The sequence below is a fragment of the Pollachius pollachius genome (assembly GCF_949987615.1).
Source record: "Pollachius pollachius genome assembly, chromosome: 1".
Lineage (NCBI taxonomy): Eukaryota > Metazoa > Chordata > Actinopteri > Gadiformes > Gadidae > Pollachius > Pollachius pollachius.
In genome coordinates, this window is record NC_136934.1 from 33888787 (window position 1) to 33916152 (window position 27366).

The 27366-nt window shown below is 41.9% G+C and overlaps 2 protein-coding genes across 3 annotated transcripts in view; both read left to right on the forward strand.

Moving 5' to 3' along the window:
- The window catches only part of ddx61 (DEAD (Asp-Glu-Ala-Asp) box helicase 61), a 28952-nt gene extending 7085 nt beyond the window's left edge, over window positions 1-21867 (forward strand). The window contains exons 1-13 of one of the 2 annotated variants that reach the window (XM_079744509.1): window positions 11614-12235; window positions 12973-13718; window positions 14014-14077; window positions 14207-14311; window positions 14583-14712; window positions 14930-15076; window positions 15501-15595; window positions 16537-16659; window positions 17585-17713; window positions 18011-18191; window positions 18704-18805; window positions 18933-19158; window positions 20257-21867. In XM_079744509.1, the coding sequence (XP_079600635.1) occupies window positions 13552-13718; window positions 14014-14077; window positions 14207-14311; window positions 14583-14712; window positions 14930-15076; window positions 15501-15595; window positions 16537-16659; window positions 17585-17713; window positions 18011-18191; window positions 18704-18805; window positions 18933-19150 (1461 nt within the window). In that variant the 5' untranslated portion in view covers window positions 11614-12235; window positions 12973-13551 and the 3' untranslated portion in view covers window positions 19151-19158; window positions 20257-21867. Of the gene's footprint in view, window positions 1-1221; window positions 1331-6410; window positions 6613-8353; window positions 8443-8562; window positions 8641-10680; window positions 10849-11322; window positions 11423-11562; window positions 12236-12972; window positions 13719-14013; window positions 14078-14206; window positions 14312-14582; window positions 14713-14929; window positions 15077-15500; window positions 15596-16536; window positions 16660-17584; window positions 17714-18010; window positions 18192-18703; window positions 18806-18932; window positions 19159-20256 lie in introns of those variants that run through there. The other variant, XR_013812141.1, reaches the window with a different exon arrangement.
- A 309-nt stretch (window positions 21868-22176) lies between these two features.
- LOC307090664 (mitochondrial import receptor subunit TOM40 homolog) lies at window positions 22177-25834 on the forward strand. Its single transcript, XM_079757409.1, has 10 exons — window positions 22177-22223; window positions 22765-22976; window positions 23098-23165; window positions 23255-23347; window positions 23565-23666; window positions 23764-23869; window positions 24190-24312; window positions 24519-24595; window positions 24794-24896; window positions 25041-25834. Exons 2-10 carry the CDS (start codon window positions 22766-22768, stop codon window positions 25178-25180), a joined length of 1023 nt encoding a protein of 340 aa, XP_079613535.1. The 5' UTR covers window positions 22177-22223; window position 22765; the 3' UTR covers window positions 25181-25834.
- Window positions 25835-27366: the final 1532 nt, after the last annotated feature.

Sequence of the window (27366 nt, forward strand, 5' to 3'; positions counted from 1 at the left end):
CGAATCCAACACAGTCTTCTTGACTGTGGCTCCAAAATGGTGCAGCTGTAAAGGCAGTTGGACAAGGCTCTACTAATACATGGAATAATAGCAGGCAATACTGGTTATAGTGGTTCATTGAAGCTCAATTACAGGAACAGCCAGCAGCTGATGAACGCTAGCTAGTTCTGCTTTTCACCGTGGCTTCAGTACAACTTAACTGTACCGCACGTTTAATCTATTACCGGAGGAACCTCCCAACATCCGGCAAGCACACACACGCACACACATATATATATTTAGCCTTTTTGCCGGACCTGCGTCATGAAGATCACAGAGAGAGGGCATCATCTTGATGAGCTCTGGGTCAAGTTCAGGAGGGTATTTTCTGCTGTCACCTATGCTGGATAAATCTCTCTCAATCCGTCAGACAGAAAGGCAAAGACAGACACAGACAGACAGACAGGCATGGGGATCCCTGCGCAACATATACCATTTTATTTTCTATATTTTCTATTCAATGAGCGGAGTGATGGTGTGTAGTGGAGCACTGGCTAACTGAACCAGAGGCCTGTCAAACATACTATATTGTCAGTCCTATATGTATTGATTATGTAGAAATGGTTTGCATAATCAAAGCATTTGATGAGTTCAATTTCATTGGTGCTCAATGAGTGGAAGTAACCTTTTTTTCCCTGACCTGAAATCGTAAATGAGGGTAATTTGTTATTCTTAAGAAACTGCTGCTTCCTGCATTTCATTTTTTTCTTTTTTAAATCATCTGTTGCTACCATAGAAACCCCCTCAGTAACCGTAGCGTTCGATGCAGAGATGGTTAGCATATTCTATGGCAAGACGCGAGAGAGAGAAAGCGAATGTGGCCATTGCCAACAGGAAGTAGAAGACAGGCTCTTACTGGAAGCAATTGCCATTAACAGGGTTCAAGACACACTCAAAACACACACACAAACACACACAGACACACACACACACACACACACACACACACACACACACACACATACAAGCATATATGAACACACATGCATGCACATGCAGACAAGCTATTACCTTTGACAGGGTTAAACACACAGCCACCCACACACACGTGCCCACACACATTCTTTTAGCTTTTTGATGACATAAATAAATAGAGGAACTTTCTTTTTTATTTGAGAACACATTATTAAAATATATTTACTAAATTAAATAAATGCATGTTTTTGTGTGTGTCATTTTCAGGCCTCTCCACATAGCGGTGGCGCAGGGGGAAGAGGCTGTTGTCCACAAGCTTATCTTCATCATGAAGGCCGCTCGCAAAAACCTTAACACCTATAACCACCTCAGACAGGTAAGGCAGCTTTTTTTCTCCGGCCCATTTGGCTTTACGCAGCGAGGACCATCAATTCGGCAATTGAAGATACTAACAGACGTTAACGTGAGGTCGGTTGAGCTGATAGGTTGAGGCAGCTGATGCTGATTGGTTGAGGCAGTTGAAGCTGATTTGCTTGTATAGCTTGTGGTTTGGATCAGACAGTCTTGGCTACATGTAACCTTGGCCTACATCACTTCACCTGTTTTAGTCAGTGATGTCAGTGATGAGGAGGCAAGACATCCAGCTGTCCATAAGAATGTCCAATTCCTACCACCTTACCTGATTTAATTCAATTTTTCCTGGTAAAGTGATTTCACTGGTTGAACTACTGAACCCAACTCAACTGTTAAAGTGATTAATGTGCACTGTAGCTGTTCAACTGTTTTGCCTCCAGTTTAAATATCAAACTGAGTACTGCTTGCTTCAGCTGCTGCTTGCTGCACCAGCTTAGAAATCACAGCATATTTCACCATCTTATGTTTAAAAGTGTTTGTTGTCTTCAAATGTTCTCTAAATATCGTCATGCCTCCACATTTTTTTCTTTGGCCTCTCCAACTGTCTGTCGTGCACATTCCCTGCGTGTGTCCGTTAGATAACTGGGAATTGAACGAAAGAGGAACTTCTTGTTTCTAGTTTCCTGATTGACCTCACACAGTTCATGACACCTGTGCTGTCTGATGTGAATGATAAAGAAAAATCCCCTCCCATTCTTGTTTTTCTTCCTGTGCTAGCTTTATTGTCTAACAGCCACATACATCCCCGGTGTGATGTTGAATGCAAGTTTGGCATCATCAGGTGTCAGTTATTCTGGTTTTCCACAATCATGCTGGAATGTGCCTTGAGTCGGCATTTCTGGGGACAGTCCAAAGCATTGACCCTGAGCCTGCACTGCGATGATGATCTTGCCTCTTGACTTGCTCGTTGTCTTTGACGTACTCTGTACTCTTCTATACTCTCCCCCCCCCCATCATCTCCACTGCCTCCCTTCCTGCTTCTACAGCCAGACCTTATCTCTCTCTCTCTGTTTCTCTCTCTCTCTCGTTCTCTGCTGTTTTCTCCCAAAAGCTACCCGAGCCCTGCAGAGCCTGAGTGTTCTCAGGGTTGAGGTTTCACACGGTGCAGAGCAACACAGCATGCTCACTTACAAGAAGTGACGTCTTTGCCAAAAGCTGGCTGCTGCCTGTCCTTGACACGGACGGCCTCATGATATCCTGTTATAGTCTGTATGCAAATGTCGCAGTGCCCATGTGCGCACACACAAACACACATACACACACCCATAATCGCACACACAAATGCACAAGCATATGCATTGTGTATGCAGTTTTCATGCGCACACACACTAATGCATGCACGCACGGCAGAATGCATATGCACGCATATGTGCATTTACAACCTCACAGACAAATGCACAACAAATTAACATATACACATATTAATATACTTATATGTACAAATGCAAACATATACAGACACACACATTCACACACACACACACACACACACACACACACACACACACACACACGCACACACACACACACACACACACACACACAAACACACCCACACACACACAAATGGCAAATTATGCATACATTACACGTTTTTGATAAGGGGGATCAATAAAAAAGTGCCTACCCGTGTAATTTTAATGAACAGATAGTGTCGCCTGGGTCAGAACAACAAATACAGTCCTAAAATTTTAATGGAGAAACACAGGGTACGAAACCACTGCAAGAGCAAAAAAGAAAGTATGCCAATTTCCCTAACTGCCCCAATTCTGCTTTGGAGCTATTGAGATGTGTGCGTTCTTATCAGTACTGAACAACTGAACTATCAGATGTCAGGGCATGTTTGGGCCTCTGGAACCGATCCAATGGAACAGGGAGAATAATGTTAAATAGATCAAACTCTCACAATGACGTTCTTCCACTTTATATTGACAAGGCAATATAAAGATGTCAACGTGACTCAATGACTCAGTTTTTTTTGTTTGGCGATGTTGTTTTCAAATTACCTGTTAGAAACAGCCCTCAATGAAAACTGGTTGCAGTGCCAATAAAACAACATTTTTGAAGCAATTGTCATTGTGGAGTTTCATAAAATAATTTGCATAATATTTAATATCCATTACTTTGTTGTCATGTGTGTGTGTGTGTGTGTGTGTGAGTGTGTATGTGTGTATATATGTGGGTGTGGGGTTGTTGGTTTTTATATGTGGTGATTGTGTGTGATGTATGCATGTGTTTGTGTATGCTTCACTATCTGTCTTCCGAGAAGTCACATGACTTATTTCGCTCAGGGCTGTTTGGCTTACCTCATACTGAGGTTGATAGGGTGGTTCACTGGGGCTTTCCCCTGCTTGGCTCTCTCTCTCTCTCTCTCTCTCTCTCTCTCTCTCTCTCTCTCTCTCTCTCTCTCGCTCTCTCTCTCTCTCTCTCTGTCTCTCACTTTAATGCTCTCTTGTGCTCTCTCTCTCTCTCTCTCTCTCTCTCTCTCTCTATCTTGTTCTCTCTCTCTCTCTCTCTCTCTCACTCTCACTCTCTCTCTCTCTCTCTCTCTCACACACACTTTAATGCTCTCTTGTGCTCTCTCTCTCTCTCACTTTACTGCTCTCTTGTGCTCTCTCTCTCTCTCTTGTTCTCTCTCTTGTTCTCTCTCTCTCAATCTATCTTGCACTCTCTCGCTCTCTCTCTCTCGCACGCTATCTACATTTTTCATTCTCTCTCTCTTTCTCTCCCTCTCAGAATCTCTCTCACACTCTCAGGATCTCTTTCTCTCCTGATCCCTCTCTCTCTCGCAATCTATCTCGCAATCTCTCTTGTTTGATCACTCTCTCTCAATATGTTCTGCACTCTCTCAATCTCTCTCTCGCTCCCCTCCTCACCGCCTATTCTCTCGTCCCTCCTCCACTTAACCCCTCTGCTTTGTTGTCTCTTCTTCTCATTTCCTCACCCCACCTCTTCTCTCCTCGGCCCTCTCCTCCCAACCCCTCCTTAAATATCCTACCTTCCCCTCTCCCGTCCTCCTCTGCCCTCCTCTCCTCTCAACCCCTCGCCTCCCCTCCCCTCCTCTCTGAGCGCCTGCTGTCTGCTGTCTGTGTGTTTGCCTTACAAGTGTGCGTAGAGTGTGAGCCAGGCAGTGGCAGGGTAAAGAGACGGGGTTTTCCCTTCCTTATCCTGTGTTTTCCCTGGACTCCCCTCCCAGTGCCGTCTCTTCCTCTCTCGCCCCATACCACCACAGCCAACCGCTTCTCCTCCTTCAAACGTCTCCAGATTGGTCCTCTAACTCACCCTAATTTTAACATGGTTGATTTATATTGATCAGTCACAACATTAACAACAGTTTAGATGACAACTGTTTATCCAAATGTGTCAGGTGTGTGACTGTGTGGTGTCAACTTAGTTCTTCTTAGCTATTTATAGAAGGCTTTCTGTCCACAGTTAAACAGCAGCTAATGTTTAGTACAAGAAAATTTCTTGTACAGTTCAAAGTACAAGAATGGAGAACAGATGAAAAACAGTGTGTGTTTGTGTTTGTGTATGTGTCTGTGTCTGTGTGTGCAAGTTTCTTTGTGTGTTCGTTGTGAGTCAACAGAATTCAGGGAAACAGGGAGGAACGAAGGCATTGACACACTACAGGAATTCCACAAATTTTTTTTCCCTCTGAATGTGCTCTTTACTGGAACACACACACACACACACACACACACACACTCACACACACATATACACACACACCCATATACACACACACACACACACACGCACACACACACACACACACACACACACACACAGGCATGCGTATCGACGTGCACTCAAATCATCACACCATCTAATAATAGCATTGTTGAAAGCGAAACTGCAAAAGTGACCAGTGATTTATAAAATGTTTCTAAAAAGGTTTTCCAAAGAAATTACTAATTGTGACATGTATATCTAACCCTAACAAGTAAATTATCCATAACACAGTGACATTAGAGTATATTTAATGTCTTGGCGCCACACCAGGGTAGTCAGTTTGATAAATATGGGGGCAGATGTAACTTGATCATTTACATAAGCTTAGTTAGCTCAAAGGATTGCATGCCTGCTCTGAATCATTATATTCTCTGCCCAGTATGATATGTCTTTTACAATAGTTAATCGTGTTGTGGTGCCCACATGCTGCATTACTCCTGCGCTAGTGTACTCACTATGTTTTCATGTCTGGGCTATTCTTATTGCTGTTGTTTTACTCTGGTTTTTGTATTTAGGCAATTTTATAAAAGGCTATATGAGGCTATTATTGAAATGTTTGAGAATCAGAATAAGTGTGCTTGGGCATTTGTGTGTGCATGTGCGTGCTTGTGCATGCTTCTCTAGCTGTGTGTGCCTGCGCACACTTGTGTGCCTGTATATGCCATTTGTCTGCGTGTATGTCATTGTGAGTAGTTTGTAGTGTGTAAGATTGACATTTCATGTGAAAAATCAAACTGCACTCATACCTCAGTTTGATGTAGCAAGGCGTGAGTTATCGTAAAACACCAGATTAGATAACCCTGCTGACTATGAGAGCTACCCTTAAGAGAAGCATGAACAAACAATCTACTAACCCATCAAGCCCTCCAAGAGGTTCAGAGAGACACGATAGGTCTAACACCCACAAGTTGTAATTCCAAAATGCAGACACGTCAGCAGCAACATCTGTGACGTGTGATTTCTCCCACGCCTGCACCATCCATGCATTACTTTATTTTGTAATAGTCACATGACGAACAGACTGGTATGTTGAGTTGCCTTGTTATCTGTGTCCCCTTCTCTGACCAATGAAACCCATTGGATACGAATGGGCTCATTTACCAGAAACCTGATCACTTCCTCCTTGGTGCAATGTGGACCAGGAAAACCCGGCAGACAGATCTCATGTTTTGCACCAGGTTTTTGCCAAATAGGTTACTGCTAGGTGTACACCGACCTTTACCAGCGGGCCTTCTTTCAGCAGTGCCAGACATTGTTTATTTTCTCTCTCTCACACCTGTCCTCCCTGTGTCCCTACCCACCTTGCCTAGACGCCCCTTCACCTGGCCGTGATCACCCAGCATGTGGGTCTGGTGGAGCGCCTGCTGAGGGCCGGAGCCGACCCCTCCTCCCTGGACCGCCACGGCCGGACAGCGCTGCACCTCTGCTGTGAGTACGGCCGGGCGGACTGCCTCGCCGCCGTACTCTCCCACCCGTCCTCCTTGTCCTGCTTGGACACCACGACCTTTGAAGGTACCTTCAAGTCCCGCCTCAGGAGAAGCTCTGTTTGTTGTTGGAAATCGTATAGATGATTGGCTGCTGTCATGATTTTTAGCATGCCTTTCTTGTGCGTTGCTTAATGACGGGAGACATGGTTTGGAGGAGATTTGATTTCCATTTCGGGACCAGGTTGACCAATCTGAATTTTGGCGGTTGAATATATTATTTTTTCAATGTATGGCATTATGGTTAGCTTGGGCTCGATCCTGATAAAGTGAAATCACATTCTGTTTTGCTACATGGATCAGTCTGGACCTCTAGCCACCCACATCCATTTCCAGTTGATGACATAAATGGGCCAATCATGGACTCTGTCATATTTGAAGACATACAATGCAGGCTTCTTCTAGGTAAACTATAATGGCATCTCCCAAAGTAACAAACAGTAACATTAACATTAGGTAACACAGCCATAAGTGAAGTTATTGCAGAAAAATATCATCATTTACAACTATTAAACCAGAACCAGTACCCACTGAACAGAGCATTGTGATGGCGTCACAGGTTTTGTTTCGCCGATTGGCTGAAAGAGTATATCTTTCAAGGCAAGTTCTCCCACCCACTGAAATCGTGCGCATCTAGAGGTCCAGGCTGATCCATGTAGAAGAAGAATGTGAGGTCACGTGATCAGGATGGTCTCCAGGCTTGTGAGCTCATCCTGATATTCAAGTTTGTGTTTCACATTAAAATCTGTCTGGCCTGGGCTCGGCATTGATAAGCAATTATGAGTGCAGCCGTGTGTTGTTTAAAACAGTCCAGCCAATCAGAGTGACGCTGGTGCTCTCTTTGCTACTTTAATGCATTACAAATTTTTAGGACTCCATTAAAGAGGCCGTAGGTTAGATTTTAGAGCTATCACTTGAGTGTAATCTTTTAAAGATGCCACAGCAATTCATCAGATATAAGTCACTGAAAGTGCTCTGTTAGAATATCTGTTTTGGTTGACTGCAAGTCTGCATCAGTATGAGACCATTACGATTTAAGAACTCTCAAGGCTAATTTCTGACCAATCAGGACATCTCCAGCCTGATTTGTTCAGGGAATCCATTTTGGCTCTCATGCGTTCTCTCTGCTCTCTCCCTTTACAAATTTTACTTAGAGCCCCTTGAACAGTTTCCCATAAATAACTCCTGATGTACAAATATGTCAGACGAAATAAGACAAACGTCCCTGCGTTCACTCCATCCTCCCTTAATGTCCTTCATCATCCATTACATCTGAGTCGGCTCAATCCACTTTCAGCAGATCAAATAAAGCTATGTGTGGCTGCACCTGTGAGCGTGACAGGTCCAGGCCTGCCACGGTATGCCCTCTACTTCCACAGTAGAAATTTAAAATGACAACCAGTTTCTATGTGGGAACTTGACTCAGGTTAACTCATGACTCAGAGTGTGAAGGAGATTCTTGGTTTAACTGTTTGAGGAAGTGGGAATAATACACACTTCTGGATATGGCCCAGGTGGAGCCCTATGTTGTCATCGCATGAAGAGCATTGTAAAGAAACGCATGCATGTACTGCTGTCTCTGTGTATGTGCGCATGTCTTTGTGTGTGCGTGCGTGTGTCTATTTTCAAGTGGCTGTGCTTATTTTAAAGTGCATAAAGGGGATTGTTCTGTATGGTTTGGTCCAGTTTTAGATCAATATTTGTTAGTTGAATATGCATGCCTTTGTGATTCTCCTAACCTGGGATTGCATCTCGTCCCTCATCCCCAGGACTGAGCCCTCTCCACATCACTGTGCAGGGTGGCCATCAGGACCTGCTCAGAATGCTACTGGACGCTGGAGCCGACATTAATATCAAGGTGGGTCCCCCCTACGCAGTGACCAGTGACTCAGCAACTGCTATGTTTTGCAAGATAACATGTGAACCATTTACTGTCTCTGACTTGGGACTTTCCCCATGGCTCTTTGTTCCTGTACAGGACATCAAAAGTGGTCAAAGTCCTCTCATGTACGCGGTGGAGAGGAATAATGTGGACATGGTCCAGTTCCTCATAGAGGTAATGAGTGTGCGTGAGGGTGCCTGTGTATGTGTGTGTGTGTGGATGCGTGTGTGTGTTTGTGGGTGTTTTGGTGTTTCAGCATGTGCATGTGTACGTGTGTGTGTGTGTGTGTGTGTGTGTGTGTGTGTGTGTGTGTGTGTGTGTGTGTGTGTGTGTGTGTGTGTGTGTGACGATGAGAGCACTGTTTGTTTCTTAGAATCAGCGTATTTTTGTTTCATGGCAAAACACTGTCTTCTACGACACACACAGCTCCTCTCTTTCCAAAAGTTTCACTTTCTTTTCTAAGCTTATGAGTACCGTGTGTTTATGCAATCTACTTTGTGATTTTACTACTTGAAGAGCAAGTGAACCCACTGTTTCAGCTGGAATTTGAACACTATGAAATTTATAAAAATCGAATAGTGTTCCAATGTGTTCTGGGAAGGAGCGAGGCGTGTTATCCCCATGTTTACGACCCAGGGCATCTTTGTGTAACATTTTTAGTACCGTCATTGTGTATGAGCGTTATAATGAGCAATGTTGTATATTAAATGCACCACGCACCGTGGCGTTATACTATAAGTCTTCTAGAAGCCTAACCCTCACTCGGACGCGGACATCAAAATAAACTGCTACTAAGAAAAGGCACTTGGACGTCACTAAAGGACAAGATCTGCATTTAGAGCAGAGAGGGATGTAGTGTTTTGGAGACAAACTGATTTTACTTCTGTTTTCTCTGAATTAGGATATTATTTCAGTAAAAGCGATAAAATTGCATAGATTAAAATGTTCATATGTATATATGTATATTTCTGATATGATCAATGATAATATAAGAAATTGGAATAAGAAATTTTAAAACAAAATAAAAGAGTTTTGGGCTCACTTGTTTTTTAATTGCATCTGAGAGATAGGTGGATTTTGGCAATATTTTAATTTATTTCAAACAGTGAAAGCAATTTGGATTGAGTCTTCATTCTTTCTTTTCTAAGCTTATGAGTACCGTGTATTCATGCAATCTACTTTGTGATTTTACTACTTGAAGAGCAAGTGAACCCACTGTTTCAGCTGGAATTTGAACACTATGAAATTTATAAAAATCGAATAGTGTTCCAATGTGTTCTGGGAAGGAGGGAGGCGTGTTATCCCCATGGTTACGACCCAGGGCATCTTTGTGTAACATTTTTAGTACCGTCATTGTGTATGAGCGTTATAATGAGCAATGTTGTATATTAAATGCACCACACACCGTGGCGTTATACTATAAGTCTTCTAGAAGCCTAACCCTCACTCGGACGCGGACATCAAAATAAACTGCTACTAAGAAAAGGCACTTGGACGTCACTAAAGGACAAGATCTGCATTTAGAGCAGAGAGGGATGTAGTGTTTTGGAGACAAACTGTTTTTACTTCTGTTTACTCTAAATTAGGATATTATTTCCATAAAAGCGATAAAATGGCATAGATTAAAATGTTCATATGTATATATGTATATTTCTGATATGATCAATGATCATATAAGAAATTGGAATAAGAAATTTTAAAACAAAATAAAAGAGTTTTGGGCTCACTTGCTTTTTAATTTTATCTGAGAGATAGGTGGATTTGGGCAATATTTTAATTTATTTCAAACAGTGAAAGCAATTTGAATTGAGTCTTCATTTTTTATGCAACACCATTATGTAATTTACCGGACTGTTATCTGTTTCTGTTTCTATATAGCTATGTATCCATCTAACGATCGATCAATTCCTTCGTTCCATCCATCAACCTTTCTATGAATCTTTTTTTTTTTCATTCATCCATTTATTCATTCATCCATCTATCCATCTACCAATTAATGAATTCATCTATCCATCCATCCATTAATCCGTTTATCCATTAAACAATCCATCCATCTATCGATCCATCAATCCACTCATCCATCTATCAATCTATCTATCTATCTATCCATCTCTCCATCCACCCCCTGCACGTGTACACCTTATCGTGTATCATCGCTCCCCGCCACCTCTTCATCTGTTCCTCCCCCACCCTCCTTCTATCCCCCCCTGGCAGAGTGGCAGCGACGTGAACGGCCAATCCAACAGTGGGAACACGGCTCTGCACGGCGCCTGTGGGCGGGGTCAGGTGGACACCGTGTGGCTCCTGCTGAAGAAAGGCGCAGACCCTGGCATCAAGAATAACCACAACGACACTCCCGTCATGGTGGCCAAGAACAAGAAGGTTAGCTGGGGGAGGGGCCATCAGTGAACCGAAGTACTGTTGGAAGAAAAGAGGACATTTTATATTTGTGCTAAAGTGAAACCTCAAAGTAAAATGACTCAACTGTGGAGTAGTTTTCCTCATTTATTAATATATGTTTCTTCTTCTGGTTGATGTTTAGTTATTTTAGAGGAAGCCTTCACTTGTAGATAACCTTCTATCTTACATGGATTTCATGGTCCAATAAACTCCAACTTTCAGAACATCAGAATAATTTTAAGGTCTGAGGTTCGGTTGTTTCTTTATTAATCAGACAGCATAATGAAATGAAAGCCATTGACTTTTCATGTGTGTTGTTCCATCTAGTGGTCAAAGTAAATTAGTGCAATGTTCACTTTCCACTTATATCAATAAGCCCTTCTTTTATTTTTATTTTAATGTCTTGCCTGAAGGAAATTAAATGGTTGTTTGCTGTTGCGTAACTTCCACTTCCAGATAGCAGATGTGCTGAGAGGGAAGAGCTCCAAGCTGAGCAGAAGTCAAGATCAACCCCTGGCAGTGCCATTCTCACACAGTAGCAGTTTATTAGCAAGTGGTAAGGACCTACACAAGATACAAACAAACACGTGCATGCACACTTAGGTACACGGACAAACAGAAACACACGCACACACACGCACGCACACTTACACACACAGCGACAACAGCTCATGCATTTTCCTTTTTCTCTTCCAGGGTCATTGTCCCCCCACCAAAGTCCTACCTTCCACCTTTGACCATAGTTCCAATAGTCATCAAAGGAGACGAGAAACAAGAAATCTATTTTCTGTTTTGCTGTTTTTTTTTTTTTATCAGTTATGGGTGTAATGTCACTGTGTGTGCTGTGCATAACGTTTCAGAGTCATGAGAGACTTCATGAGAGACTTGAGATTCTGCAACGTTACCGCTTGTTGCAGATTCAACTCTTGACTTCTGAAATAAATGTTTTCTGTGTATTAAATAGTTGGCCAGATATATTCCTTCAAGTCTTTCCAACTGTTCAGTTTAATTTGTATCGCGAACTTTTTATTTTATACTGTAAGCAGCTATTAATATAACAAAGTATTTTTGTACAAAACCTTTATATTTGTCCACAAGTTTGTTTTTGTTTAGTTTTGTAGAACGCATTGAAAGGTTTAAACGCAGGGCTCTGATTGGCTGGTACGCGGGCCGGGCAGAAGGCTTCCAGCCCAAAATACGAGCGCGCGGCCATGTTGAATTGTCGGTTTTCTGAAAGAAGAGACAAAAGACAAGTGGCAACACGGTGATTTCCTCGAATAAATGAAATGTAGTAACAGAAAAACAACCACGAACATATCACAAGTAATGGAAAAACGCGATGGATTTGAATGGATGTAACTATTTGAAGGTAAAGGATATTTGGTATGGTTAGAAAGTGTTTTAACCGCTATCGTGTTTGTACTCATTTGGCTAACACTAGCATGCTACATGGTTCCTGTTAGCTAGCTTAGACCCGGACCGTTCAGCGCAACCATCAACGCATATGCAACGTTTTTTTTTTCTGGCGTTTTGCTAATCAAACGTTACTTTTATGTGTATACCTGGATGGGACTCGACGTTTTACAGTTGTTTGATAGCGTGGCCCCGTCCCCTGGAAGTACGTTTGGAGGTTGCTCGCTGGTTTGAAACCATTAACAAGCTAACATGGGGGAACACTTAGTGTAAAGTTGTTAGCCGCGGGAAGGACAACCCAAGTTGAATGTCCCAAACTTTCCAACTTTGCCCAATCTCGATTTAAATCGAGATTGAGCATGGGTGGGTTGTAATTTTGCGTGAATATAACCTTTTGTAGGCGAGATACTCTGCTAATTTATGGTCCTTATTGTACCAGTGAAGATGGACCCACGCCATGCAGTGAGTTCACAACAAAGCACAACACATCTCTCGCTTTTCGATCAGCTACTGTTAAAGAATGACTTGCCATGCTATTGTGCTTATGTTTATTCTGTTTGATAGCTTTATAAATGTGTGATTGGTGCCATACGGTAGTCATATTTGTAAGTGATTTCTGTATTTTTTTGAGCAGCGTGTGAACTACGGTTGATTTTGATCCTGGATGATAACTAATGTTTGGTTTTCTGGCAGGTAACCTGGAGTTTGCTGTAGATTACATCAAATTTTCTAAGGACTTCGGCCTGCCGTCTCTCCGTCTGGTACAGAAGTTGAAGATCGTCGAGCCAGCGGGACAAGTTTGAAGGCATTTTGCGCTCATTGTTTTTTGGGCTTGAAAATGTCCATGTAACAAAGCTCAAGAACAATATTTCTACTACTGGTCCAATTGAATGTAAATAACAAGAGCACTTGGACTTTTAAAGCCAAGAACAACAAAAAACAATCACAAGGAAAACAAGATGGAAGATATGAGATTATAGAAAGAATATTACTTGGTGAAAACTTTTGACAGATATATGATCTATTTATTCATATGAATTCTACTTTCTCCCTTTTTTGGAGAGTTGTCTTGTATATAGACAATATTGATTCGTTCGGCTCTTCTTTTCAAGAGATCTGAACGTGGACACAGTACATTCTTTGAAAAGAAAAAAAGACTTCAGTTTCATATTTTAGAAATATTTTTACAAAAAATTACAACCAAGATAAGAAAGAAAAATAGCTTTACACTGTGAAAATTGGTTTTGAAATAGCGTAACAATTCTTGAAGCCATGGCAACAGCAAGAACTGCGAATCCATCATCCATGATGGGATTAAACAAGCCAGCAAATGGGCAGCTAAGAGGACAGCCCAAGCCTGTTGGTCTACATCCATCTATCCCGCAACTTGGTGCCCCCCAGAAAACCGGAAGCATTCCCCAAAGCAGTGGCGGCATTAAGTAAGTCTGGTCTTAACAGTTCCCCATGCCACGGTTGCATGATATCATGCAATGTTATTTGGATTTCACATTTTGGTAACTGCATGATTTTTAATATTGCATTCCAAAGATATACATTTTGCAATTTGCAAATGGTATTGTTTGTCAATTTTCTTTTATTGTAACCTTTCAAATATTTAGCAACATACTGTGCTGTCATTCAAATTGTACCATTGGTCCTTTGTCAAGTATATTGACAAGTGCTTTTTGTTTTGTTGGTTAAAAATAGCACACTAACACAATATCTTGGTATCAGATTTGGCGATGACTGGAAGAGGAGCTTACATTTGCCTCCAAAAGACACCAGAGTTAGAACCTCGGTAAGCCAATACATCTGGACCTCAAAACATTGTTGTAGAATGTATTTCTGATGTTGCCGTTACTATAACGCTTACTTGCAATCCCCTTTCGGAGGCCACTGACAAGTATTTCTAATCTGCACCTGACAGGATGTGACATCAACCAAAGGGAACGAGTTTGAGGACTACTGTCTCAAGCGGGAACTGCTGATGGGGATCTTTGAAATGGGTTGGGAAAAGCCTTCTCCTATCCAGGTATTTATAACCATGTGACCTATTCAACGTTCTCAACGTCATGAAAAAAAGAATACCCTCATAGTACATTACTTCAGGCCATTTACCTTCATGTTAATATTTAGGGAAATCTTTGCCACAAAGCAATCAATTGCCAGTGAGCATTTCATTTGTTGAGTTTAGTTTCTTTGATGGTATGGATAAGTTACGCGCAGCAGTATTCGGATATATACAAAAGTGTATCTTCTATAAAATAAACCAAATAACTTGTCTTGGATCTTTGTTAATGCAGGAGGAAAGCATCCCCATTGCCCTGTCAGGTAGAGACATTCTCGCCCGCGCCAAGAACGGCACGGGGAAAAGTGGAGCCTACCTCATCCCTCTTTTAGAGAGGATCGACCTGAAAAAGGATTTCATCCAGGGTGAGTATCACCGCTAAATCTTAATGTGATCCGCTGTCTTTTAACAGTTCTTTAATTGATCCTGTGTTTGACATTAGAAAGATAAGGCCAATATTTATTGGTCTATTGAAGGAGAGTCAATGGGCTTTTATTGATTGACTTTTTCTGTAATGGAGATCTGTTGGCGGCTGTGTTCTCATTGGCTGGCTTATTTTTCTTAATTTTTTTTGCAACTCAGCCATTGTCATGGTACCTACCAGAGAGTTGGCCCTGCAGGTGAGCCAGATCAGCATCCAGGTGGCCAAACACCTTGGAGGGGTCAAAGTCATGGCCACCACCGGAGGCACCAACCTTAGGGATGATATCATGCGTCTGGACGAGACTGGTAATTAAAACCTGTTGAGGACATAAACTAACATGTGGACTTTATGTTATAGCCTTTGCATTTATAGAGAATTTTGAATTGAATATTTGCCTTCAGAAAATAACCAGATTGGTCATTTACCAAGACATTTGGGATCCTCTGTTCCATCTTGCTGTGGATATGACCATAAAGCAGATCTATTCCAGTAGGTTCCGCTAGCTACCCTGCTGTGGACTCCTGCTGGGAACATCAAATGTCAATGCAAAGTGTTTTAGAAAATTCCCTATAAATATCAATTCATTAAAGCATTCAGCCATGTCATATTACTTTTCTTTAATTGACTACTGTTGAGCAACTTGTATAATGCCAATCATTAAATATTAAAAGTTAAGGGTTAAAATCTCACCACCTGGGGTATAATGCTCTTCCTCTGTTTCAACAACAGTTCATGTGGTGATTGCCACACCAGGCAGGGTCCTGGACCTGATCAAGAAGGGCGTGGCCAAAGTGGACAGAACTCAGATGATGGTGATGGATGAGGTGAGAAGGGCCATCCATTTTAAGAACCGTATCATTAACTGGTCTCATCATGCGATTCTCTTCAAAATATTTTTATTGATGGATGAGGGGAGAGAGGCCCTCCATTTTAAGAACCGTATCATTAACTGGTCTCATCATGCGATTCTCTACAAAATATTTTTATTGAGTTTTTCTTATTTGTACAATCATTTTTCACAGGGTTATACAATCATATACAATCATTCAAAGGGTTGAGCAGATATGTCACATTTCTGTGGGTTGTACAACAGTAACGTATGTTGTCAAAAGAATAGCAAAAAACAAAACAAAATGAACAATGGCAGTTGAAATTTGACAGTTATGACAAAAGCATACCCTCGGATTATCAAAAATGTTATGATAATAATGTTTAATAACACCACTTTGGTGTTATTAAAGTATGTCAAAGGCTTGAAGAGTTTCCCAGAGCCTCAGATTGAGAAGTGCAATTTCTCCAAGTTAAATCAGGATATTGTGTCTCGAATCCACCGACAGATTGTGGGCGGGGCAGCATCCTTCCATTTGAGCAAGATTGCTCGTTTTATCAAGAGAAAGGCAAAGGAAAAAATTCGGAGTGAAATTAGGATTATTTCCATCAGTAACGCCAAATAGAGCTACTAGAGGGTCCGGGTCTAGTTATTGATTTAGGATGTTGGATTGGGTAATAAAAAACGTCACTCCAGAATTTGTATTAGCGGGGGCCTAGCCAGTACATATTTAAAAGTGTGGCATCATAATTTTTGCATTTTTCGCAAGTAGGGGTTATATCAGGGTAGAAGTTTGACAATTTGTTCTTTAGAAATGTGGGCCCTATTAACAATCTAGAATTGTATTTGGCAGTGTCTTGCACAGATTGAGGATTAATGTATTGATGAGGATGGACTACAGCTTTTTTATTCACCCCTCCTGGTTTCCCTCTATAGGCGGACAAGCTGCTCTCTCAAGACTTTGTCGTCCTGATTGAGGACATTATCAGCTTCCTGCCCAGGGAGAGACAGATCCTGCTTTATTCTGCCACCTTCCCAACAAGCGTGCAGAAATTCATGGTAAGCAGTAGTGCTGAAAAAATGAAGACTTGATGTTTAGTTGGTAGACAAATTATTGTATTCAAAATCCTTCAGTAAGATGTTAATCCCAAGTAAAACATTTGCTGTCTATCTCCATGAATTCAGATTTGTTCCCATATATTGGTGTCTTTCTCAGTTAAACAAACCAGTAAGCCTGTGTATGTATTTGTATTAGTTGCATTGGTAATATATGGATGTAAACAGATTATCTTCATCCTAGGCCTGGGCGATTAATCTAATTTTGATCGCGATTTTGATTTTAGCGTCAAACGATCACAAAATTAACATAATCAAGTTTTTTTCTCTTTTTTTTTTTAATGTTTTATAGAAAGGGCAGAACAGCTGGATACATATCTGTTTATCATTTTAGATTGGAACATTTTCTTTTTGACCATTTTGCGTATTTTAAGGCGAAAAAAAAGTTCAAAGTACTCAGTCAAATCGGAGAGACATGCTGAATCAATACAACATGTTTTCAAACTCAAAAATAATCGTTTGAATAATCGTAATTTCAATATTGACTAAAATAATCATGATTATGATTTTTTTCCCATAATCGAGCAGCCCTACTTCATCCTATTAATGAATCGTAGCTTGAATGCCATCTTGTCTGTGTCCGTGCTGTCTCACGGTAAATTACTTTTATTACAATGCAATATTTTTCTATTGTGATCGTTGTTTGGCAGTAGTGAGTAAAGATTTGCACTGCATCTATGGAAGATGGCTGCTTAAGTATCTATCTATTCATTATTCTATAGGCCATGTATTGAAACAGCAAGACCCGTTGAAGTTGTGAAATTGCATACGAGACATTAACATTGTTGGCTAGACAATGTCATGCATGCTACAATGACATGTATTGAGAAGGCATGGGCATGAATATTGGTATGTTTCTCCTCAACAGAACAAGCACCTGAAGAAGCCCTATGAGATCAACCTGATGGAGGAGCTCACCCTGAAGGGCATCACCCAGTACTACGCATACGTGACGGAAAGGCAGAAGGTCCACTGTCTCAACACCCTCTTCTCCAGGGTAGGTGCACTGTGCTCAAAGGCAGCACGGATGCATGACGTGGTTATGAGAGAAGACCTTTGTTTGAGGATATTCAACTAGCAGCGACCACAATGGAAATAAGTCTTTGGGCTTTATTGTGTCATCCCTGACTATTTATGTATTTTAATGTATGACACAGACTGCTGTTCATATTTTTTATCAAAATGGTCAAAATCAATAATTGCTGCTTTGCTCCTTATGGCACGCTCTTGTGCCCCTGTAGTTTATTATTTCTTCACCTCAATCTCATCAGTATGTATATTTCTGTCCCTATAGCTCCAGATAAACCAGTCCATCATCTTCTGCAACTCCACCCAGAGGGTTGAGCTCCTGGCCAAGAAGATCACCCAGCTGGGCTACTCCTGCTTCTACATCCACGCCAAGATGATGCAGGAGTACAGGAACAGAGTGTTCCACGACTTCAGAAACGGACTGTGCCGGAACCTGGTCTGCACAGGTGGGCCAACTAGTCTTTTAAACAGGGATGCAGATAACTCCCCTTATGGCCAAGGTTGTTTTCATGACATCCGTTTGGGGGACTTTTGTGACTCCTCAAGATCACTATTTTTTTTTGGGAGATTACCCAGAAAATTATTTGTATGTGTTTAACTTAAGCTAGACTTTAAATTAAGATGGCCGGTGAGTAGTTAACATGTTGTAGTCTAATTTCAGGACCACTTGTTCCTCAGTCTGGCACAGAAAGAGTGGGCTAAACCTTTTCATTATATTACTTGGGCTGGGCCTCCGGGAGATGAACAGATACACAATCAGTTAGCCTGACTTGGACTCAGAGCCAGTTTGATGCGTGATGCAGAGAGCTATACTTGTTTCTACAAGTGCAACAAAAGGTGGAGGTAGAACCTCTATGCATGCATTGCTCTCGATTTTGTCATCATCTTCCATTGACCGTAACTTATCGTTCGTGTAACTGCATGGAAACCTGGCTAACTTTCCTATGCTTTTCCTCAGATCTGTTCACCAGGGGTATCGACATCCAGGCCGTGAATGTGGTCATCAATTTTGATTTCCCCAAAAATGCTGAGACCTACCTGCATAGGATCGGCAGATCAGGTAAACGGGCACTGTAACCAAATGAAAGAATCCTGACTACAGAAACGACTCGTGTTTTCTGAGTGACCTATCCAACTCCTCGGAAGCAATTCAATACAGTATAAACACCTCACCTTCTTTTGTGCAGGGCGTTTTGGTCACTTGGGGTTGGCCATCAACCTCATCACCTCCGAGGATCGTTTCAACCTGAAAGGTATTGAGGATCAGCTGGTCACCGACATCAAGCCCATTCCAGGCAGCATTGACAAAAGCCTCTACGTGGCCGAGTTCCACTCAGTCAACCCGGACGACGATGATGACGATGGTGGCATTGAGGGCAAACACAAGGGTCTTGGAGCAATCTGAATCAATTGGTGAGTTGTGGATTTCTGTTGACATCAGAAAAAGCATGAGTAGTATTCGACAATGTATAGAGGTGTAAGAGTCAAGAGCTGTTTATTGAGTGCATTTTGTTATAAATGGCATAAGCGAGTTAAATACGCGGTATCTTGTTTCGAGTGACCTGTTCTAGGGCTGGGTACTGCCAGGTACATCAAAATTCAATTCAATGTCGAGTCTTTAGGTCACGATTTGATTCGATATTGATCCAATTGCTTCGTTATTGATTCAATAATACGTGCAGATAACAAAAAACGAAATTTGTATTGGTTTAGAACAAAGTGACCCCAAAATGAATTAACCATTTTATTGTGCTTTAACTGGCAAAAAGGAATACAACATTGTATAGTATTTGAATAAAACATTGTATAGTATTGTTCCTGAGCTAAAGTTGCAGCATAAAAGTAATAATCATAACATGGCCATAACAGTGCATGTAAATTTAGGCATACTTGGTTCTAGGTTTTTTTTTTTGTTTTTTTTTGTTTTTTTTTTAGGCAAAAAAAATATGAATCTAAATTGAATCGAGAACAAATAAATTGCAGTGCATTGATGAATCAATATTTTTACCCAGCCCTAACCTGTTCCCACCTAGATATGAGCCAATATAGATTTTGGACAACTCCTGCTTATTCCTAAACAATTGAGACATCTTTTGTTTATCCATTTTGCCTGTCAATCGAATGTGCGAGAAATTATACCCTTCTTAATGGCAGGGAACCTGAGTACGAAGATTTTTTATGTTTGGGTTCAGTGCCTAAAACCTGCTCCCTTTTGACTCTCGACATCCCTGCACTCTTGCTACAACAGCTTGTACTCAGTCCCACCCATCAGGTCAGGGCACTGTGGATGTTAGAGTTGAAAACGACCACAGACCAGTCAGGGCTGTTAAGAGCTGTTGAAGCTAAACTCTTAAATCAAGTGGATTAGCAGAGGCTTTAGGTGGGGCTTCCACGATGACAAGTTTTCCTCAAGAGTTAATGGGTCGTGGGAGTACATGGGCAACGGCGTCTCAGCCAGCTGTCCCAGGGCCAGTCCCATGGTTGTAACCTGACTTGAAACATGTTTTTCAGGGCATGTGGCGTCTGGCATTCATCACACCTTCAGAGAAGATTCCATGGGAAGATCTCCATCCTCCGCTTCACCGTTGAAATGGTCCAGTTTTATTTTTATTTTGTAAATGTTTGTTTACAGCAAGTCAGGCTACCAATGCAGGGTTAAAGCACACATACACACAGTGGACTTGTTTAGTTTTTCCACAGACTACCATCTGTCAATCATCTAGACACTGCTTCTTTCACTCCCGGTTTATAGATGTGAACTTTGACTTCAGTTGAACCCACCAATTTTGTCTTGTTTCCTTTTACAGTAGTGTCAATCCAGAGATGTCCTCATTTTTTTCACCATGGTTTGATGTAGTTATGATAATGTGAATTCAAAAACAGACATGACCTATTCCTTCAAGGTCCTACATCTTCCATTTTGAGGAAAGCCCCTTTTGCATCGTTCTGCTGGTAGAACGATGCAAGACAAACCCTAACAGGATGTGGGGGGGAAACGATGTAACCAAAGCTAAATGCTACGCAGTCCATCTAGAATCTCTAGCGGACCCAAGTGAATTTCTTACCCGCCCCTGAAATGCTGTATTGTTAAACACTGCCGTAGTGTGATGGGCAAACATGTTGACAAATGTTTTTTTTTTTTTTTTTTTTAAATAGTCAAGTGTTTACTAAATAAGAAGTTGCCGCCAATGTGTTGAACCACACACTTTGTTCAACACTGGCCCATTAATGAGTGAGCTTGTTTACTCTTAAGTTGTATTATACATCTACCTACAAATTGGCAGCACTTTGCAGCTTTTTTCCGTTTTTGAACAGGTGAACTGATTGATTAGGGGCTTTAGTCAACATGGACAAGTTTCTCATTTTATTTAAAATGATTCATTGGTTTTGTATTAACACTCAAGTGCCTTAAACAGATGGATCCCTTTTGCAGTTTAACTTTCTGTATTCATATATATATATATACTTTTTTTTTTCATGAAGGACTTTGTGGTCAAAAGTAAGCCTGGTGTTGTCTCACAAGGGCACATCACTCAACGAATGAGGGATGATTCAGTTTGGGATTGGGTCAATCGATCATTTTGTCACCCTCCAAATATACAGGCTTTTTTTCCCCAGACTGGTTTTCAGGACATAAATTGCACAATAAGTCACTCAAATTCAATTTCCCTCATTCATCGGTACATTCTGCCATAATTTTTCGCCCGTTCATTGACTCATTTCAAAATAATGGGAAACACCAGCAATAAAGGGACCATTGTTTTTGTGCCCCTGAAATATCTGTCGCTTTTATGTGTTTTTAATGTGTCTGTGATTGTGTACTCAAGACTCAACTAAACTCTTAGCCAATATGTAATTTTGTCTGAAGGTGGATTCACTTAAACCTGTAAGGGGAGCAAGAGTAAATACCACTACCTGCGTTTTGTAGCCGTGACATCACGTTTTTTGTAAGCACAGTTGAAATGTTCAACTCAATGACCAATTCTATCTGAGCTCCACAACTATGGAGATACGGATGCCTTTGTTAACTTCTGTTGTGATAGCTGTTGGTGGATGCCAAGTTTGTTTTCTGTAAAGTGATAATAAATGCCAGCGCCTCAAATTGAATAAAAGTCCAACCTAAGCCCCCTTTCTGTGTCTTTTTCTTTAATTTTACTCATGTTTTTTTCTTTAACGTTCCCCAAAATGAATGTAGGGGAAGGCATTTAGGTAGTCTATCACCTTGTTCATTTAAAAGATGCAATCTTGCATTTAGACTGTCATTCATTTGGATGTATGCATTCAGATGAAGCTGTACTTCGTGTGGCCTTCGACATTCCGAGTGGCGCGTCCTGCCCTCTTGGCCAGTGGCAGCTGAGCGCAAACACTCGGTCAAGGTAGCCAATCACAGAAAACGGACAGGCGAACGTCATCTGCCGTCACTGACGTAGTGTTGAACTTTACCGGTGACAAACTCCACACGGACCTGCACCGCTAACGTAAGTAAATCTTGAAATTATTAAGACTTTAAAACTCACCCCACCGATGCACCTTGCACCTGTTACTTTGTGGTTTGGATGCATGGTTTGCCTAAACTCGAACTCGCCCACTTTGCTATCATGTTTGCTAACCCATGTGCTAGGATTGCCTTGACGCTAGCATTTGGAGGTTAATTAATGCTAGTCGGATAGCTCTCTTTGAAACGGCAGGAAAGCCATGTTGGTTGTCGAGTGTATTTAAATGGAACACCATTAGAAATGTCTGCAATTATTAAGAATAAGGTCTCAGCTTAAACCTAGCTTAGTTGACCGCAGACAGTCACGTTACTGCTAGTGTCGTGCTCAGCGACAGCTACCAATGTCAACGACTTCAACTTGAACAATTTACACAGTGAATAGCATTGTGCCCTAACCTGATGGTCACTAGATGCAATTCCAATACTTCATGACATCGCTGCGTCGGTCAGGTAGTTTGCTTGGTCTTGATCGTACCCCTTGCTTACCTGCGGTTTCTATACACCTGTTTATGTCTGTGTTTTAGAATGGGCAGTGTGTTAGCTGCCAGCTCCCCAGCCCCAGCCGTCAACCCGGCTGGAGGTGGTGCACAAGGTGCGGGCCTGGGGTCCTTTCCTCCTGGTTTCGGTATGCCTTCGTTATCGCCAGCCTCTCCACCGTCAGGCCAGGCAGCAGAAGATGCAGATAACCCCCTCCAAAATCCAGGCACATACGAGGAATGCCACCGAAAATGTAAAGGTCTGACATCGGCATAATTTTCGGGTTTTGTTTTCACTTTATGTTGTGATCATTCGTTAAATTTCTGTATTCGGCTTGGAGTTAGAGGGTTTTACAAGGTATCTTATTTTGTATTTTATAGAGGTTTATCCTATGCAGATGGAAGGTGTGCGGTTAGTTGTCAACAAAGGTCTAAGCAATCACTTCCAGGTGAGTCATGTATATATGAATCAATGCTAACTCGTATATAAAAATGCACAACGTAAATGCTAATGACGTTGGGGTTTTGTGTCCCCCAGGTCAACCATACAGTTAACCTCAGCACCATTGCAGAGTCTGGATACCGGTTTGGTGCCACTTATGTCGGCACCAAGCAGACTGGACCTGCTGAGGTAGGAGCTAGGATCAAAGTTTCCAAATTGTCTGAACAAGCACATGGCCCCTTTATTCAGTCACTTTGTGGCTTAAAGATCATGGTCTGGGCTACTTCTGTCCAAATCTCCCCCAGAAAAAAAGTATTTATTGAACAGAACGTATGACATGACAAAGTTTACAGGTATGGGCCATTTTAAGGTTCGGATATTGAATATGTGGACTACTTGCCTCCAGTCATTCCCAGTGATTGTTGGTGACATGGACAACACTGGCAGCCTCAACTCCCAGATCATCCACCAACTAACCTCAGCACTACGTACCAAAATAGCAATTCAGGTATGCAGGCCCTTTAGAGCTGTTGATACATTCACCATGTGTTTACTATATACATTGTGTTGTTAGTAATTTGTGTCATGTATTGTATGTGCTATAGACTCAGCAGCAGAAGTTTGTAAACTGGCAGTGTGACCTGGAGTATCGTGGCGTGGACTTCACCTCAGCAGTAACACTGGGAAATCCAGACATCCTCGTGGGCTCTGGTAAATATTTAACGCAACAAAATGGAAAACCAAAACTTTATGGTTGGCGGAGGGTTCTGCTGCTGGTCAGTTCAGAGACTCAGTAATCCGGTGCAATTAGCAGTTGACTTACAAGGAGGAGGTAGCGGGTTATCTTATGTTGTGGACATTGGGACATTCTCCTTCAGTATGCTCTTGGTCGGATAAGAGCCAATCGACCAATTGTCCAGAATGTGTCAGCCCTCAGAGAACCAGTGCCGAACAGTCTAGATGACAGTATTTAAGTAAGCCCGGATCGCCAGACAGGCTGAGTTAAAGCAACACTGGCTGTGTTCCCTAAGGCATTCTGGTGGCTCATTACCTCCAGTCCATCACACCAGCGCTGGCCCTGGGAGGAGAGCTGGTGTACCACCAGAGACCAGGGGAGGAGGGTGCGGTCACGTCCCTCATTGGCAGGTACACGGGTAAGGCCTTCTGTGACACCGCTTGCCTATGTGCAACATTCTTGATCTCACCAAATTACTTGCGCTAGTGTAAATTACAAATATATCAGTCGTTTTGGCTTTTTTTACATCTGAATATTAAGTAAAACTAGATTTAAAAAGTTTGAACTAGATTCCTTGTTTTAGTAAGCTGTATTTTTTTTTTCTTTGATATCTTTTCAATTTAGGTGAAAATTACGTTGCTACATTGACTCTTGGGGGAGCTGGGGCCCATGCTACCTACTACCACAAAGCTAATGAGCAGGTATGCAGCTTTTAGGACATATTCACATCATGGTCATAACCAGCACGACTGGAGGAGTTTTGCGATTCAGAGTTGTATAATAAACCTAGGATATTTTATTTTTCATATAATATTAAAGAACAGCTGAGTTTACCTGATTTTATGATTTTCTGTTTTTGTGGTTTGATGTATCAAACTACATTACTGCTTCTGTTACAGTTGCAGCTAGGAGTTGAGTTTGAAGCAAACACGAGGATGCAGGAAACCACAACATCTGTCGGCTATCAGGTGGATCTTCAGAAAGCCAACCTGCTCTTTAAAGGTAATTTTATTCAAAATGAGTACGGGTGCTCCCTGTTAATAATCAAGGCCTTTGTTCTGTCTGAACCTCTTGTGGTCTAGATACTGTTAATAATCTAGGCCTCTCGTTCTGCCTCTTGTTTTCTCCAACCGTCTTGTGGTCCAGGCACAGTGGACAGTAACTGGTTGGTGGGTGCCACCTTGGAGAAAAAGCTCCTGCCTCTTCCACTCACACTAGCCCTGGGGGCTTTCCTCAACCAACGCAAGCATAAGTTCCAGTGTGGCTTCAGCGTCACCATTGGCTAGAAGGCTCCTCTGCTGCCCCCGATCCAGCTTGGGGGCCTCCGATTGGACGGAGGCCCTCAAAGACACCGGATACACCGGAGATTCTCTCTTAGCTTTCTGAGACAGAAAGGGGAAGAGAAAACAAACCCTTCCAAAGAGCCAGGACTGGCCAAAGCCATGCCCTCACACCGTAGCTCCAGTGTCTATTTTCTGTTCAGTGCGTTGGATTTCATGACAGCATTGGCAGAGTGAAAGCCTCTGGTTATGTGTGTGTGAATGTTGGGTGAAAACAAAATCAGGAGAGCAGTTTGCCGTAGTAATGAAGTATGGTCAATCACAAATAAATGTAATTTTTTCTATCAATGGATATACTTGCTTGCTGGGGTGAGGTCAGGTGGGACGGTTACTTTGAAAGGACACTTCAAAATATGATTAAATGGAAGAAGAATATCCAGCCCATGAACGAGATCAACCCATGGGTTTTGATCAATTTGGAGAAAAGGAGAAACGCCATTATAACCAGTGTGGGCTGTTGCATAGTATGGGTGAATTAAATGTTTAGCTCTTCAAATTATATTTTGCTGTGAACAAATGAGCCTGTCAATGTACATATGATTACATTATCAATGTAAATCTTGCCGTCCTGAAAACCACTACCCCATCCAGCCCGCCTGATTAAAGTCTGACAGTATTTATTTTGTCTACATCACCTGGCAACAGGAATGATTGCCACCCTTTTAACACTGCACAATGTAGTGGTTGGCTTCATCTCATGTGGATTTGCCTGCTCAGGGTCACCGGATGCTGGGAACTCCCAGCTGTTTCATGTTAAAAAAATAAGTCACACTTTGGCACTTTTTGCAATCATTTCAGATTTTCTGCCACCACAGGTCAGATGTGCTAAATGGTAATATTTTGTATAAAATTGGTGGTTAAGAGTCGTGTTTAGTTCAAAGCCAAGGCTAGCAGCCGTTGAAGCGCTGCAGCAGACGTCGCACGCTGGCCAAGAACCACGCTGGTGGTTAACCAATGAGAAGTATAGGCAAATTTGGAGCAGGAAATAATATTTTGGTTGAAAAGTCTGGGTTTTAAAAATTTTATACTGGGAGAGATTTCACTCTAAACTTCAAATCCGTGCTGGCAATGGTGTCTGGTTTGGCCATGTTTAGGAATTGTATATAGGAACAAAGACTTAATCTGCAATACATTGATCTGTCATAAGAGACTATTATGATTGTAAAACGGCACAGGATTTATTTAAAATTAGACATCCAGTAAACGAGACACCACCTCTGTCTTGCGCCTCCCAGTGGTCTAGCTGCTAATTACAAGTATATGGACGAGGAATTTACATTTTCGGGCTAAAAGTATCGGTTTATGTCACACTGGGTGTGATATTGATAGTCTTGACGTTGTGGTAGGGGTTGCGCTTGGGCTCCGCGGTTGGCGTGCCGGGGATGCCGTGGGCTCTCGTGGGCCATTTGGGCCGGCCGGCCAATCGGAGAGCGGCATGGCTGTCGAGGCCGAGCGGCCCCATAACAACATCTCGGCCAATTTTCAAGCGTCAATCATTTTCTATGGCCATCCAACAGCCAAATTTCTCCAACTCCCTCACCACAGTTTTACATGAGAAAATATCAGTATTTATACCAGAGATATTGGTCCCTATATCACAGTCATGGTTACCCTCACCCACCCTTTTACATCGATCTCCATGGTTTTGTAGCCAGATTTCTTATTCAGATGTTAAGAAATGTGCATGGTTTGAAAATTTGGGTTGCGTGAAAAGTCGACTTGATGGGTGCAAATGCCAGTGCCGTTTTTTGTTCCAAGTCACTGGGCCCCACCTAGAGCTCTGACACTAAATACATGTAGTAAGGAGATAACAATGTCTGATTGTGGGCAATGTGCTTGACCAATAAGCACAATACTAAAAACTTGAATATTAGGCCTATTACTTTTTCGAGGCTCCAACATATAGATTTTTTGTTTAAGTTAACTGAGCTGGGCGAAATCACAGGGCCATCTGTCCTATTCATCTAAGGAAAGTGTGCTAAGGTTGGTAGAACTCATGCAGGGGAATTCAATTTCCTGCTGTACATGGAGGTAACTAGAAACAATGCACATGTTATCACAAATAACACATGAAAGCGATCAACAAATAGTCTGTGTGTGTGTGTGTGTGTGTGTGTGTGTGTGTGTTTGTG